The 17544-nt window shown below is 41.0% G+C and overlaps 1 protein-coding gene and 1 long non-coding RNA gene across 2 annotated transcripts; both read left to right on the top strand.

The window, feature by feature from the left end:
- The first annotated feature begins 689 nt into the window (after positions 1–689).
- Positions 690–3574, top strand: LOC124252888 (multiple epidermal growth factor-like domains protein 11). The gene is made up of 4 exons (XM_046686565.1): positions 690–972; positions 2033–3031; positions 3151–3286; positions 3472–3574. The coding sequence occupies exons 1-4, from the start codon at positions 921–923 to the stop codon at positions 3572–3574; spliced, it is 1290 nt and encodes a 429-aa protein (XP_046542521.1). The 5' UTR covers positions 690–920.
- A 3614-nt stretch (positions 3575–7188) lies between these two features.
- Positions 7189–13343, top strand: LOC124252901. The gene is made up of 3 exons (XR_006892054.1): positions 7189–7274; positions 8442–8495; positions 12322–13343. It is a non-coding gene; the product is annotated as an uncharacterized LOC124252901 (long non-coding RNA).
- Positions 13344–17544: the final 4201 nt, after the last annotated feature.

Genomic DNA, 17544 nt, shown 5'->3' with positions numbered 1-17544 from the left:
TGCACTTTCTGATTTGCAAGACATGGGGACAACCGAGGCATACAGTCTCTGTCTAACCCACTATTCGCCATTTGTCTGTTCACTGACATACTGTCCCGGAAGCGTGTGCTAACCTCAGTTTTATCACTGATTTTCTGTTTCCGTATAGGGCACGCTTTGCCCGGGCTGTTAACGCTTAATGTGAAATTTCATTGTGATCAGATGTTATCTTCATATGCAACACCAGGGGGTTGTAAATGTACAGCTACATTCATTTAATGCCCAAACTTTTACTCGGTCGCGATATTGATGACTGAGGTTTTTAACAAAGTGCATGCTCAACAATTACATTTGTGATATTTGTGTTAGTTTCCGTCTGATTCCATCTACTTCATGTTTAATGTACTGCTAAACGTTATTAAGACATTCTGTGTTTGTCAATCCATTTCATACCCGTGAAGATTAGGGTTAGATTTGATCCTCAGCAACCTATGCTATGCAGTCGGACTCGATGACCAGGTTGATGTATGACATTGTGTTCATGATGTCAGTCACTGGATTGTCTGGCCCAGACTCAATTATTTACAGACCGCCGTCATATTGCTGGATTATTGCTGACAGCGGCTTTAAACAACAAACAAACAAACTTTCCATTTCCGAAACATGAGAATGAAAACAAGGCTGTCGAAACTGGAAGCTAGAACTGTTTTTAAACAATACCTTCACGGAGGCGACTGTGTCTCTGTCTTATTGTGTAAATGTAAACACTTCCTTTATTATAGGGTATGGAACGAAAGCAACACTTTCGAAATTTGATACCTAAATTAGGGAGAAAACATGTTTTTATTATTCCTCTGTCCCGCTTGGAGTTATATTGATTATATTTCTCCTCCTGTTCGTATTTTTACTGTTGAAGGCCTCCATTTTGTTGCAGCTGCCCAATGATTGTGTTGCTGTTTGTTGTCGCTGCTGTTGTGATTTCACACACTGAAGGTAATTTCAGACCATAGTAAATGTTTTCTAATATATGTTTTCCACTACCACAGTAGTGAAGTGGTGTAGTGGATAACGTGTCCGCCCGGGGAGTATTGGTAGGTGTTCTCATGTCCTGCCACGTCATACTATGAGATGTTAAAACATGGTACGTGTTGTCACCCTGCCTGGAGCTCTGCATTGAGGGATACAAGGACTTCTCGGCTCTGAATAATATTCAGTAATAATGAGTGCATTTGTTATGCGCTATTTTCCATCCGTTGCGGTTGCTCAAAGCGCAGGTTTGATTATCATTACCCCGGATAACCCAAGTTGCCTGTGAAGCGCAAGAATGTTAACAGTCGCATGACTTATCTCACCGGGTACCCACTTTCTGCTGGGTTAACAGAGGCAATTTTGAACAAACTCACTTGTCAAAGGTGAGACCACATGTATCACATGTGATTCGTTGTGGGGCAGGCCTGAAGTCCAAGAAACTCTCAGGAGTCAAGCTACCAAACACGGTCACCCATCCAAGGACTGCCCGTGCTCGTCGTTGCTTAACGTAAACTGAGTCTCAGTTGTCGTGCAGTACAATTGGCGGTGGCTTGTACACTCAGACGCACGCATGCTTGCACGCATACACATACAAACTCTCACACCTACATACAAATGTAATGCCATCGTAGCTTCGTATTAGTATTCTAGTGGTAAAGCGGATAAAGTGTCTGCCTTGAGAGCATTGGTAGGTGTTCTCATCTCCTACCACGTGATACTATCAGACGGTAAAACATGGTACTTCTTGTCACCCTGCCTGGAGCTCAGCATTGAAAAGTCAGACGCACATACAAACTCTAACAACCCTACACAATGTATTTGCAGTAATAGACCCCATCATAGGTTCCTCGATGTATTATTTGAATGCTGATGTGATATATAATCCCTTTCAATGTCTAATTTTGTTCGGAACTCAAGAGTGTGCTCTTGCCACTCAAAGCACAGTAATAGTTATTAATGTATCTCTGCGTATATTTCAAGAATGTCAGATAACCAGCATCAGTTCACACTTTGCGTTTTTCAGCAGCCAATTGTCAAGAGGATCAACACTGTTCAGAATGTGATTGGGAGACAGGACACTGCCAGACCAAGTGTCATGATGGCTATTATGATCTTAGATGCAGTTCGAAATGCAGTAGCCAATGCAAAAACAATGTTTGTGAAAAGACAGGAACTGGAATTGACAGGTGCACGGAGGGTTGCAAACAGGGATTTCAAGGCTCAAACTGCAAAATACCGTGTCTAGATCCCGGGGACACGTGTGAGCAATGCCCACGTGCTTGTGATGGGGAATTCTGTAATCTCGGGTCATCGTGTATTGCTGGATGTAATAATTCATATTACGGTTCTCACTGCAGCATCTGTTCCAGGAGATGCAAGTCCTGTAATGTGAAAACAAGAACTTGTGAGGAATGTCATGCTGGGCATGGTGGCGTGAATTGTCTTGGTGGATGTGAAGATGATGATTGTACACTTGGATGTAAACCAGGATTTTACGGCCCATTGTGTGTTCACATGTGTAGTTTACATTGTCGCCCTGACACAAACTCTAACGTTGGTGATAGTTCTTTGTCTGCTACAACAGCAGTGTCTTCCAAACCCGAATGTGAACAACTGACAGGGGACTGTGTTCATGGATGTGAGCGTGGTTGGTATGGATCGCATTGCTCGTCCAAGTGTAAATCGCTGTGTAGAAATCTAAACTGTGACAACACAGGAGCTTGTATTGATGGCTGCATACCGGGGACATACGGGACAGATTGTCTACCGTGCCCCGAGAACTGTGTGAATAGCACATGCCACACACAGGATGGATCTTGTCTGGGCGGATGTGTCAACGGGTTCTACGGAAGTTTCTGTACCAATACCTGTGAGTCATGTCTCGATGGTATCTGCAACCAAACCACAGGCAAATGTAACACTGGATGCGGAAACAATTGTTCCTCGCACGACTGTATGGCAAGGGTGAACTGTGATCCTTCCATTCTACAACGAGACACGATGCCAGGTTACAAACCCAAAGGTAATTTAGTTCAGTATTGAATATCAGCATTCTAAATGAACAAATTAACTCTATTTATGTGGATATTTGGCAGTATAACCCCAAAATGGATGTATTCAACATATTTATTATATTTTCAGAGACTACGCCAATCCATGTTTCTCCTTCAGATGAAGCTGATGGAAGAACATCTTACGTTGTAATGTCAACAGCAGCTTTAGTCGTAGCCGTCAGTGTTGCAGTTGTGTCAGTCGTCAGAAAGATTTGTAGACGAAGGTTATTTGTGTCTTTCATTTCGTATCTTCAGAGCGATGTTCGATATTGCCCAGTGCTATATTTCATTTTCAATATCATTGTTAGTATTTCGGTTCTCTCTAAAATGTCTTTCAAAATGAACCGTCTTTATACCGTGTTCACTGATAATGTTATGTGTAGAATATATATTTGTATTTTGTTAACAGATCGAACAACATCAGAGTACAGGGCGACCATGACGTGTCACCAAGACGTGTCCACACATCAAGCGTGACGTACGAAACTCTCCATAGATACTCGGGAAATTAGTGATGAAGATGTTGGAGCTTCTTCTGCTGCAGTTATGACAGCAAAAGACACCGGTAACGAGACCAGCGGTGCCATGGCAGCTCTTGCAGACGTTTTCGGTCCAAACGTTGACGAGCAGACCAGTCATAATGAAACACCAGAAGATTTGGTTTGGAATTATTGCTCATATTCTCACTTAGGAACAGATAGAGTTTCCGAGACAAAAACACGTGATCGTGAGACAAGAACACCTGTTAGGTACTTAACACCTTCCAATGAAGTATGTCAGTTTCAAAGAACAACCAGTTTGGATCATTGGCCAATCCAGCCTTCTTCGGGGACAAAAGACCCAACAGTGAATACCATTTGAACTGACCACTGACACTCAACGACGTGTACGGGAAAAGGTTATTCTATATTGTGTAGCTATGATGATGTCATCTTTGTGCCTTGTACACTGAGGTTCAAGGCCATTGTAAACCAATGTGTGGACATGTGCCTCTTTGAAAATGTATTTTGTGTAAATTTGTATATATTTGTAATTGCCGCAGCAACACGACCGTTTCAATGATTAATGCCCGTCCATTCAGTATGAACTGATTGTACTTTCCCATATTAACACCTTGGACTAATGAATATCTGTTGTCTGAGAGACCGATATGTTTTGTCAGACTTGTGTTGGGCTTGCACATAGTTTATTTTAGCTCTGTGCGACAAGGAAGAGTCGTTCCCTCTGCCTCTATGTATCTGTATCTTACAGTGCGTTTTAATAAATACTTCCATGAACAAATTGAATTTGTTTTGTTTTGTTTTTGGTGCAAATATATCCTGATAAGTTATTTCCGAGGTTTGAATTTGAATGTACATCAATGTATGTGTCCACAGAAACTAACCTGTTGTTCTCTGTGCAATATTCGACTGTCAATAATTAAAGACGTTTCACATAACTACGTCTTGCTGTTGTCTATGTTGTGCTGGCACTCTGTATCATGATGGATCTTGAAATATGCATATGTGTTTTGGGTCTTGGTCTCACATTCTGAGGTCCTGTTCCCTATGTGTATACATACACACTGAGGGGCGGTGGGGTAGCCTAGTGGTTAAAGTGTTGGCTCGTCACGCCAAAGACCCGGGTTCGAATCCCCACATGGGTACAATGTGTGAAGCCCATTTCTGGTGTCCCCTGCCGTGATGTTGCTGTAATATTGCTTAAAGCGGCGTAAAACCAAACTCAGTCAGTCAGTCAAACATACACAGTGTCTCAAAATATTTTCATATAGAGTATTCTAGGACAATACACAAGACAGTTAAAGGGTATTGCACACGAATCCAGCGAGGGACGCGGGGGTAGCCTGGTGGTTGAAGCGTTTGCTCGTTATGCCGAAGACCCGGTTTCAATTGCCCACATGGTACAAGGTATGAAGCCCATTTCTGGGCGTTATATTGTTGGACTGTAGCTGAACTTTAAACTCACTCACTCGATTCAAGTAATCAGATATAACTGCATATGATAATAAAAAAGATACATGAAGTATTTTAGTTACATCCTCTGTTTCATGTCAGAAAAACCCATTCCACTGACCATCGGAACCTCATCCAGACTAACTTGACTTGGGTCAATTTCAGCGTTCCACTGAGTTCCGATGAAAATTCACCCGACATCTTTTTGGGGGGGACCACATTTTCTGTAAAATCCCATAGAGATCCAACAATGATCAAGTTAATCGGATGAAAGACAGGTAGTTGCCTGATGTCTGTCCACCATATTCATCGTCAAGCTGATCCGACTGCGGTCGGATTGTAATTCGAGCCTATCCTGACCTGACAATAATCTGACACTTCCAACACTCTCCCAACACTAATCTGACAAATCGGACACTGACCCCAATACTGGTCGGATTTGTCGCCAAAATCGGCAGTCGAGTATAAAAGCGGGCTGCACCTCCTGACGGTTCTAGTCATGGATCAACCTCCTCACAACGCTGCAGCCCTGGGCTTTGTTTTTATGCTGCAGCAACAAATTATGCAACAAGATGCAATGACCCTTGAGGTCCTGAGATGGAGGCTGTAAAGAAGGGATAGAATACCACGTCGTTGTTTGGTTTGGCCATAGCCGCAAGCTGACAGAAGGCTGTTATATGGGCACTACACCATAAGCCTGAATTAACTGAGAATAGAGGATACAACGGCATTCTTCAATTTCTTGAGAGTTACGCCAGAATCTTTTGATGAATTACTCCGAGACTCGCACCAAGACTCAGGAAGGTTGATACCAATGCCAGGAGAGCCCTTGAACCTGGCCTCAAGTTAGCCTGCACCCTAAGGCACCTTGCAGCTGGCGATCGGCATCAATCACTGTCATACAGCTTCAGGGTTGCTCGAGAAACCATATGCACGTTTATCCCTGTCAAGCCATAGCCACGAGAGGCGTTGATGGGGGCACTTGATGGGCTGTCTCTACCATACATTTCTTCTCAGTGGTCAACATGGCACTTGTTAATACGAACTAACGGCTCTTGTGGACAGACATCCTTGCCAAGGACACATGTCTGGCGCACAGATATACAATACATCTGAGCTCAAAGAGACAGTGGAGAGTGGCCAAATAGGATTCCCCCCACCTGAGCCAATGCCCAATGACAACCAGAACATGCCATACTTCATGATCGGGAATGACGCCTTTGCTCTGCGAACCCAATGATGAAGCCATGAAAAATTGTTTTACTCCTGCAGAACGGATATATAGCTATCACATAAGTAGAGCCCAAAGAGTCGTGGGGAATGCTTTTGGAATACTGGCAGCCAGATTCAAGTGTCTTCTAGGAACATCACAGCAACAGACTGACGTTGTGCATAACATCATATAAACCTGTGTCTGCCTCCACAACCTGATCCGAATACAGCATACAGCCATGCACCATGGTCAGCTGGATACACAGGATGCCAACCACAACATCATACCAGGAGAATGGGAGGTTGCTTCTTTGCCTTCTTTCCTAGTTCTGTTCTTTCTTTGACCCATCTTGATGTTGTAGTGTCAGTTGAAACTCTGTGGAGTGAGTGACCCTCCTTTTTGTAGTCCGTTGGCAGTCAGGTGTCACCGTTTGCTTTACGATATGTGTCGGATGGCAGTTGAGTTAATGAGCCATTACCTTCCGATGTCACAACGAACTGCAATCGGACGGTGCTAAATATCATCTAACTCCTGATAAGAACCGAATTGGTGATGGGCATCAGGCGCATAGGGCAGACCGCAGACTGCAATCAGACGAGCGTCTGATGACTGTTAATCATCGGACACTTATCAGATTGTCGTCAGACGTCGGCTAGACACGTCCGATAGCTGCACAACACAAGCTCTGAGCTTAATAACAATAATAATAATTCAAACCATAATTGGAACCCGTCAGGCACCTTTGCATGAGCAGAGTGCTCAAGTGGCAGCAGACCCAAAACTTCTGATGGACGTCTGCGTTAACCTCTCTCCTGTTCCCGATTCTTCCGACATAGATCAAATTGGCCACGAAATTTCTGGTAAGTACTTGCGGAGCTACCTCCCTTGCTTTCATTCACGCATTAGGTCGAAGTGTATTTTTTTGATAAACGTTACGAAAAATCTAACAATAACGACGTATCTAAATGTTTGGAATGCATTGTGCAGGTTCTCCCCTTTTCGAAAATGAGGATCCAAACGAAGACCAGTCATCGCAGCACAATGAAGGTATTATGAACAAGTACAGAGATTTGTTATTTAATTCCTTTATGGAAATAACTCAGACAATGGGAAAATGACATATATGCCTTACATCACACATTATTTAGAAAAGGTTTTACTGCATGTATAGTGTTCAAATTAGGCGGAAACGACTTGCTGCACATACTATTTAATCTCACTTTTGAAATAAGTGTTTACCCGATGTTATATGTTACATTTGTTTTCATTGGTGGGTGAGTCAGGTTTCAAACAGCTCTTAGCAATATTATTGCGAACTAATACATAAGTAATATGTCTGATTATAGAAATTTGTTTTATGTAAATGTTATAGCAATTCTTGTGATGGTTGTGTGTGCTAAAATATAAGCTTTAACCTATCCATTCACCAGCACATATTACTGTGTGACAGATTGGATTTCGGCCATCAAACACAGCATGTTTCCTCCGGTATTTTAAGAGTGATATACTTTTATTTGAATGATAAAATAGCACTTTGTACAATATTTATATGTTTCATTTACAAAATACATATGATGTAAGTTACTTTCGTTTCCATACTTCAAAATTCTTCTAAAACATCAAGTAATGAACCTATTATTTCAATCAGACAATCAAAAGTACTTGGGTCCATGCAGGTAGCAACGGCACTGTAGGTCCCATGGTCCCTATAGTAAGGTGATCTACCTTCAGTTGTTAGCGATCTATAGCCCGTTTTTTTATTTTGTATTGTCTTCTTTAATTAAAATGTTTTAGTTTTACATTCTAGTTTCACATTCATATCTATGAATTTTTACTGTCCATCGTCGACAGAATTTACTAATCAAAATGTTTTAATCACTATTGTATAAATTGTTTTCGTCACGATATTACTCAGATATTGCCAATGTGACGTTAAATATTAACTCACTCACTCACTCCCAAAGTACCTTCAAAAGTTGCCTTCAGTCAGATTTATGCTCACATCGTTTCAATATATCAGTGAATGAAACTACACTTAACTTATACAAACCAATAACGCGTATAGAATACCCAAGTCATATTTTATCACACCTTTGCGGCTAAGTATAAACTAGAATTTTGAGATAATGCTAACTAGACCAATTGTGACGTCTTAATATAATTTTAGAATTGTTTACATTGTGCTGAAACAGTTTTTTCTATTTTAAATTAAAGGAGCTGAGAGTGAACAGCCTGCACAGCCTGCACAGCCTGCACAGCAAACGAAAGGTAGGACGACCAAATTCATTTCGAACAAGTACATTATTATCATTTAGAATGCTTAATTCCTTAAAGGTCACATGCAACCAAAAAAATCAAACATAATTAAAACACAATTATCACTTATTCATGACATATAATATACATTGCTGGTTACGAAAAAATATATAAACAAAATTATAAGCGTACAATCGCAAATCGAAAGTGCAAAATTGTGTACTTCGGTTTACTTCCCAAGAAACGAAGCAACCGGGATACCGAACCCAGTCAGAGCGGGTGGGTGTGCACTCAAGTGTAACGGCTGGTTCATTTGCAGATGCCTTCACCGGTAATTGTGTATATATATATAGAGAGAGATGTTGGGTTTTGTAAATACATGCTCATTTTTTGTGTATAACATTTTGCAGTCAACAGACATCATAACATGTCATGTGTTCAAGTATCACACCTGCCTGTCTGTGTAATTACATAATGTGACAGAGACCGAACTCGGGTCATAAATCAATGCATTTTGTTTATGGTGTATAGCCTGATTGGTGTTCAAATTGCATGTGGTCAGTGATAGCAGCTGTGTATTGAATATTGTCATTAGCAGACAGGCAGGCAGACGAACAGGTGTCAATAAAACAAGATATTGAGTTTTGTCTGTGACAACGACATATCTATATCACAGTTAGAAATTCTGTCAACGCTAAATAATGACATTGCTTTTAAGTATCGAACTGAGAAAGTGTCTCGGTAAGAAGAACGTGTGGTGAAATAGACAAATGAAATTATATAAACAGTTAATTTACTGTCATAACATATAAAAAGCTCGCGCCTGTGAGATATCAACAAAACATTAGAAAAATAGCTCACACCAAAGCCTTAACGGAGTATTCACCCGACAACCCTCTTCCAAGCTGTGCGAACCTATTTACTTGCGCACGTGCTATGAGCGCAGCCCAGCTGTTGAAACCCGTTTTCCCCAGAAAAGTCTGGGGAAAATTAGTGAAACGTTTGAATTCCGATTTCGCGCGTTTTTTTTCATCGCGTTATTTTTCAAGTTTATAAGTTGAATTTGCATTTTTGACGATTTGTTTCGGCAAGTCCATACCGAAAGGTATCAGAATCTGCAAAGTTGTGTTTTACGTTGCATGTGACCTTTAAGGAACTCCGTTCAATGAGAAACTTAGAGAGGCATTCAGTCATGGGCACGAGGGGCAAGATGAACCAGTAGATGTATCGTGACAAAACTACCAGAGAGCGCAGCATTTCCTACTGAGGACTGAAACGACCGAAAAATAAATACACTCTCTCAAAAAAGAAACGCAACCCCTATCTAAATATCTGACATCATTTATAGAATAAAGATGGTGAATGTAAATTAGAATTTTCTTCAAAATACTGTTAATACGTTCCCATCTGATCAGTATAAGCTCCCAAACGGAACCATTTTCACACATGATGACCTTTGTATCCGTGTTATTTGAGAAAGTGCGAAATTGTCATGTACAAAATGCTAAAAGCCTGTTGCACGTGCAAATCGTTGAAAACACAGTTCATGTAGAGGGTTTTAAAAGCACGCGTAGTTTGTAATTTTTCTCTCATAATTTGCTCTGCAAATCAAGTTCGAAAATGCCCCGTTTGAGTACAGCAAATCGAAATATTGCCATTGGTCGCATTGAGGCCGGGGAAAGCTTTGGAACAGTTGCCCGTCATCTAAACGTACACAAAACAACAATCTCACGACTTTGGAATCGTTACACACAGTTCCATGCAATTGAAGATCGTCCCAGGAGCGGTAGACCTAGGATCACCACACCGGCTCAGCATCGCTTTATTCGACTCAGCCACCTACGTAATCGGCATGCCACACCCACCATCACTGCAACACAGGTGCCAGGTTTGAGGAGAGTATCGGCCCAAACCATCAGGAACCGTTTACATGAGGCAAATTTACGTGCAAGAAGACCAGTTGTTGGGCCCGTCTTGAAACGCCAACATCGACGCCAACGTCTCAGGTGGTGTACTAACGTAAGGAGATGGACCCTCAGAAACTGGAGAAGAGTCTGGTTTAGTGACGAGTCTCGTTTTCATCTTCAACGACGTGACGGTAGACAACGTGTCTATAGACGAGCAAATGAACGTTTTGCACCGAACTGCGTTCGACAGGTCGACAGATTTGGAGGAGGAAGCATCATGGTATGGGGAGCCATGTCTTACAACCAACGGTCAGACTTGGTCATCATTCGTGGCAATTTGACGGCAATAACGGTACATTGATGACGTCTTACAGCCACATCTTCTGCCGATAATCGACCAACAGAGGGAGTTGTTTCAACATGACAATGCCCGCCCTCATACAGCTCGTGCAACAGTGGCATTCCTACAGAATTCAACGTCAACGTGATGCCGTGGCCCCTCCAGATCGCCAGACATCAATCCTATCGAACATCTGTGGGACCAGCTGATCGTCGTGTTCGTGCACGTACACCACAACCGCACACGTTGGTTGAACTGGCCGCAGCACTCCAGGAAGAGTGGAGAGCAATCCCCCAGGAAAACATCCGCCGTCTGATTCGTTCTGTTCCGAGGAGGTGCACTGCTGTGATTAGAGCTCGTGGCTCTACAACGAGATACTGAAGACAACGCCCCCTAGCGTAAATTGAGAGTTCGATACTGACCTGCATTAACTGTTACCTTATACCGTGCTGACCTAAGGTTCACCATGTCAAATTTCATGGCATTATCTTTAAAAATACAAATGTAATAACCAGTTAAAATTGATATAAACATTACCAAAAAAAACAGGGGTTGCGTTTCTTTTTTGAGAGAGTGCACAGTTTCATGTTGCAAATTTCTTTGGAGTCAGTCATGGGCAAGGGCCAAGTATGATTATTAGGGCGTGGAAACCATATTTGTCGATCATCTACCCAGCGTCATGCAGGTGGTCGACGGCGTTCCACCACACAGCAGGAATACAGGTTTCTTCTGACAACAGAAAGGCGCCTCACATTTTGAAATGACATGCATAATGATTGAACTGGGTTTAGGTCACTGAAGACATCCATTCCCATCCCGCCGTACCGACATCTGTGGGTTCTGTGGAAGATCACAACAACAAAACCGGACTTCAGTAGTTTTCACTGATGAATCGAGATACTATCTAGACTCCACAGATCGTCATGTGTGAGTGTTCCGTAGACTTCAGGATTCCAAAGTAGTGGAACATTACAGTTATAGAGAAGGCTCAATCATGATTTGGGATCAGTAGACCTGGAAGAAGCGATGACCATATCCCATAGCGTGGCACGATGATAGATACAGGGATGACATTTTTGATATTGTACTTCATCAATATAGACAATAACATTGATGCGTACTTAGAGCAGGACACGTGGAGTGGCCAAACCCCACCCCTGGGGAACAAGTGGAAAGGGCCTTAGGTCGTCTGTGTCATTCCAGCATCCCTGTCCAACTCGACAATATTTTTACTGAAGAGTAGAAAATCTCTGCAATATTTGTCTGAATCATTTCAACATTGATGTCTTTACACTTTGTCACCGAATCCCAATCCCAGCCACGAAAACCACATTGGAAAGGGTATTCTTGTCCTGTTAAGTATCAATGTTGTACGCAATCTGTATGAATCAGTTTCCCAACTATTTTATCAGTACGACGGAAGCTGGTCCTATTCAGCCGTGTGTTATAGCTGGATATGCCGTACTGAGCCATTGTAAAGCTTGAGTAGTGCTGAATTGAGCATTAAGCATCATTTGGTGTATTACATAACTATAGCTCATAAATATATTCATAAGTACATGTATATGTCTATGTGTTTTGTTGTTAACAGAAGCCGTCTTCCAGTTATAAGACTGCACAACGTCCTGAAGCCGAACAGTTATTCAACTCTTGACCCTCGACATTGTTAATGACAACATATCTAAAAACTGTGAAAGACTTTGATACAATTTTGTACTATTGCTAGCTCAAGGTATCTCAGTCGCTGACTATTCCACTGTAATGATGATGTAGTTCCTGTAGCCAAATGTAAAAGGCATTCAAATCCTCTTCTCAGTGTTTTAGAGGAACATATATTTACAATGTAGAATGTAACTTTATAATGTTGTAAACAAAATGTGTAAACTCAAATTTGATAAGCAGCCATGATTTCAAAACCAGAATGCCTGAACCCATCGTGGGAGGCATGTCTTTCGGAGATGCCATAAATCAGTTCATGGACTTCTTGCCATCTGATTCCCAGGACGTCATATTTGTCAGATTGATGGACAAGTACGTAGAATAGTCTCCAGCAGTCTTGATAATAATCTACAAGGTGGATTGTGAACTAAAACCATCCACAATCACATGCAACCAGTCCTTTGATGCTGAGATCAAACCGTCCATCATTGATGAAGAGGGGTTTAAAGGACAACCATTAAATTGACAACCAACACAAAGGTCTTCTGAGCCTGCACCCTTAATTAGGACATGTCTGTATGGTGGGGAGTCTTAGAATCTCTCCTCTTAACATGATGGGCGGGACGATCCCAAATAGCTTCTCAACTGCTAACTCGTTTTGGCAAAGGTCACATATAGACCTCTTAATTTCTGCTTCAAAGACGTCTGCAAGTAACATCTGAGGGCATTGAACGTTGAGAGTTATTAGCAACGCTCTGCCGGCAGGGGGTCTCACAAGAGTGATTACCCCAAGCTACATGACGCTACATCGAAAGAAGAATACAGCTGAATCCATACACATGTGCAGCCTCTATAACAGGAACACATTCCAGTGTACGTCTGTACTGCACCCGTAGGTGCCTTTTTGTACTGAACAAACTGGATTATTCCCTTATTGTACTTTTGAAGTAGATTGTTTGATCGGCATTCTAGAATTTAATGAGTCAAAAATGAAGCATATACCTTTATGGATGACAAATTCTTGTTTATTGCATAGAACGACATTTCAATGTAGATTATTACACCCTTATCAAGCTAAAATAGAAAATAGCATGATGACAGTGATAGAATCTACATCGAGACGTTGCTCTATGCAATAAACAAGAAGTTGCCATCCATAAATTGTATGCCTCACTTTTGAAGTAGAGTTTGATCAAACCTGCAAAACAGTGTGTTCCTTCGTTTATTTTGCAAAATGTATATGTAAAGCGAAACTCCATTATTACCAGAGGTTACTGTTCCTACTGAAGTCGTCCAGATAAACAAGTAACCAGATTTAGCGGAATAACATAAATAGTAAACCTTTTGTATTCCTGTAGGCATTCAGATTTGTTCATTGCCATCACCAATCAACACCAATCTGGCTTCCCATGTTATGTTATCACTGTTGATGTTTCACATGTACTTATATATGCATGCTTCCTAGTTTTTCATTCCAACTGACGGAGATGTCGTGTTCCTCATATTATAGGAGCTGACATCCATAAATTCTCACATTATGTTTTGCGGACGTTATTGTAATTGTTAATATCACTGTTAATGTGTTTTTGCTTCCTAAAAACAGTTGCAATTCAACACTTCAAGCTTATAGCGTGCGTATTAACATTTACACATTATTACATTTGAGTATTGGTTTTGTTGAATAGATAAGATATCTGCAGTGACGTGCTTTCAGGTGGAATTAACAACAGTTCAATATATTTTGTTGTTTTGCTTCAATGCCTTTTATAAATTTCGTGATATCTTGGTTATTGTGTGGTGCGCACCAACGAAACCAAAAACCACGATCAATTTATGAGAAAACTATAATCTTGTTAATTACCTAATTGAAGCTTATGGATTAGTTTGCCTGAAATAAGTCAATGACATTGGTGATATAATTAACACTTAAATAAAAAAATATTAAGTAGGTCTACTAGTCACTACAAAGGTATTACGGTGGTTGTATACTCATGCTAATAATGGTTGTCACCCCCACCCCCACACCTGCCCACAATATCACCTCCCCACATCCCTCCAATTAAAAAAATTGAAGGGGTGACAACCATTATTGGCATGAGTATATGAAAAGAGAGGCAATACAACTTTTAAAGGCAATATAACACAAAAGCAGAGAGCATAGCTATAACACAGAGATTGTTAGATTCACTTTAGCGGTCAAGCTTTCAAAATAGGTTAAGGATTGACTGTGTATTTCTTTCGTTGCATTGAGGTATGAAACTAAAAACCAATGTGCAAACTGTATGAATCCGCGTAGCGGATTCTTACAAAACAAAACAGTTCCGGTAACGGCACAGTTTCAAGTTCAAACATTTGAATTATTACTAGCGAACTGAAAGACACAGTTTGAAAAGTGAAAATTGGAAATGAAGCCCGATGACATGAAGTTAGTGGAACTGAGATTGTTAGTGGCAGCAGTATTTGCGCAAGTGGAAAGGGGCTGTGATGTGACTGGGATTGCGATGCAATGAACTGATGTTCCAACGTGCGCATGCTCTTGTCGAGGCGTTACAATGGCGGAAAGCGTCTCGCTAATTCTTAGTTTTTGAGTAGTCGTTGTGTGGCGACTATAACTACGCACGGAACTTTCATTCCTATGGCCACTCATAAACATTATGTGATGAAGTTCAAAGCCAGCGTCACTCATGGCTTGGATTGCTGTGGCGCGAAGACAATGAGCAGTGTATGACTGACTACATTGGGCATTGCGACATATGTCAGACATGAAACGAGTGAACTGGTATTTTTTGACTCGGGTTGCTGTATACCAAATGTTGTGTGCGTCTGGAGAACTAAGTGCATCTTTATTACAGTGCGAAAAAGTGATCCGGCATTTGGGTCACTTTGTCAAGGAGCTGGCGAAGTGCATTGACGGGACATTGGTTTATATCATTCGTCGCGTACATTCGTTTGTCGCTTTGCGCTTCATCGCTGCTGAGACCAATTCTGGATGTTTTTTGTTTCGTTTCGTGGGACAGTGTGACATATTCAACATTGCTATCATCTACCGCAAATTCAAAGGATGTGGGCGTAAGCTGCTGGTGAAATTCAAGACCACGACTTACAAAATGGATGGCCCGTCGTACCATACTTTGTACCGGAGGATAACAGGATTGGATGCCGAATGCAGATAAGTGCTAATTTTCATCAGATCACTTGTTTCAATGATTGATTTATGTTGTGTGGACGTGACAAGCCATGTTGTACATTGTACTTTAATTTAGCATCAAGCATATCATTTGCAGACTTAAACTGCTTGTCTCTTACAATGTCAATATCTCTCCCGATATCATTTAAGTGTCTTTTCAGGGCAGAACGAACATTTTAAAGTGTTCTAGGATACTCGGCAGCATGTGCAGCCGGCATATTTTCACATCTTGTTTCCTGGTTTTAGGCTGTGCCTCAGTGTAGAAAAAATCTCAACTTTGTGTTAAGTTCCTCTGGTGTAATTGTTGAAAAATCCACAGTCCTCCCCTCGCCTCGAACGACCAATCTAAATAAACAGAACGAAAACAATATCTAGAAACCTGACTATGACAGACCCAACTATGTAAACTTTGAACTAGGTAACTTTATAGCAAATCATTTTTCTCGGTTAGATCTACAAAATTTAATCTCATTCTGATAATTGTTCCATTTTTAAAAATACAACTTTGTGCTGATGAACTGTGTTTCGTTTTGAGAAAATATACGTACGGATGGAATTTGAAAATAATATTTATATGAATTGTGTATATCTACCTTGGAATAGTTTAACACCCCATTTTGTGTTTCTTTTGTGGATGTTGATTGTCTGTAGTCGTCCATTCGAAGTAAATCATTACTTGATAAACGTTTGAAACGATGTTTGGGATGGCTTATCATCGACTTGCATTGCACACGTCATCTCGTGATTTGCCGATGTTTTGTAGATCTGGTTGATGCTGTTATCAAGCAAAACAAACTTTCAATTTCTTCCAGGTCTAAATCATCCGGAAAATCAATGTTATCCGTGCTAAGAGTTGCAACGTTTCCGGTAGATTGATCTTCGAAAATCGACTCAAAATTCCCCAGATCAAAACTTCCGTACTTGGAATCGGGCATCTTGTTGGAATGTAAACAAGCAGTTGCAGTTGCGACGACTGTTCGCTGACTGCACGTGTAACTACAGTAACCAGTCAAATAATGTATTATGACAAACACTTTTTATTAGGATAAACACTTTATTAACGTTCACGGATAATTTTGAGTTGTTTGTTTATGTTAACCACAATGTATCACTTCAATGTTTATCCAAAGTTCATTAAGGTACCTTGAGTGCAAGGGAATTCCCTCGCTGTGTAAAGGTATTCCCCGACATTCCTCAGGTCCGAAAGTAGTCCGGTTCGGTGGGCGTGAATTATTTTTTAGATTCATTGGGAAATGAAGTCAAAAGAAATGTTCCAGTTAACCAATCAGGGATTGCCAGAATTTTAATGAACACAATAAAAAATTTAATTATTATAGGATAAACATCCGATCTCCACACAGTTAGCGTCATCATGTAATTTGAGAGAATCCTCCAACTCTTTGGTCATAAGAAGTGGAAATGCCCATGGGGTTGTAGTACCCTGTGGAAGCTTCCAGAAATCTGCCTTCCAATGTGGCACGCCACTGTAACACAAGTACAATGTATTACAATAGGCACATTGTTTCAGAATGTATAACACTGCCACACAACAGTGGGTGACAGATAACAGCTGTGTTAAATATCTTCGATTCAGAACAAGACATCAAACACTCACAAATCTCCTGCTTGGTCACTACGGCCCAGCGTGCGTGTGTGTATGTGTGTATGTACTTAAAGGAGTGTGTTTCACCTCCAGAGCTTTGTAAATACCCGAGTGGGACTCAATCCCCACAAAGTTACTTAGAAACTGTACTTTTAATGAGAGTGTGTATTCTCAAAAATAACATGTTACATATGACAGTTTTCTAAATGGCATTATGTATTAATGTATTCAGTGACGAACCAGACGAGTTTAGTGGGTAAAGGTCAGGACCGACTGCTGGCCATGACACGCTATATGTGTTTTGCTCCTGAAGGAATGGAGTGAGTGAGTTTAGCAAATAATGCAACTGAACGAAGCATACCGAA

This window comes from Haliotis rubra, unplaced genomic scaffold (genome assembly GCF_003918875.1).
Source record: "Haliotis rubra isolate DU_JTF1 unplaced genomic scaffold, ASM391887v1 Scf529, whole genome shotgun sequence".
Classification (NCBI taxonomy): Eukaryota; Metazoa; Mollusca; class Gastropoda; order Lepetellida; family Haliotidae; genus Haliotis; species Haliotis rubra.
This window is presented reverse-complemented; position numbering and strand designations above follow the sequence as displayed.

Bases quoted from the DNA above. Each gene is read 5' to 3' on its own strand.
- LOC124252888 (XM_046686565.1), top strand. From the start codon at position 921: ATGATTGTGTTGCTGTTTGTTGTCGCTGCTGTTGTGATTTCACACACT. The intron at 973-2,032 runs GTAATTTCAGAC...TGCGTTTTTCAG, and splicing joins TGTGATTTCACACACTGAAG to CAGCCAATTGTCAAGAGGAT. The intron at 3,032-3,150 runs GTAATTTAGTTC...TTATATTTTCAG, and splicing joins GCCAGGTTACAAACCCAAAG to AGACTACGCCAATCCATGTT.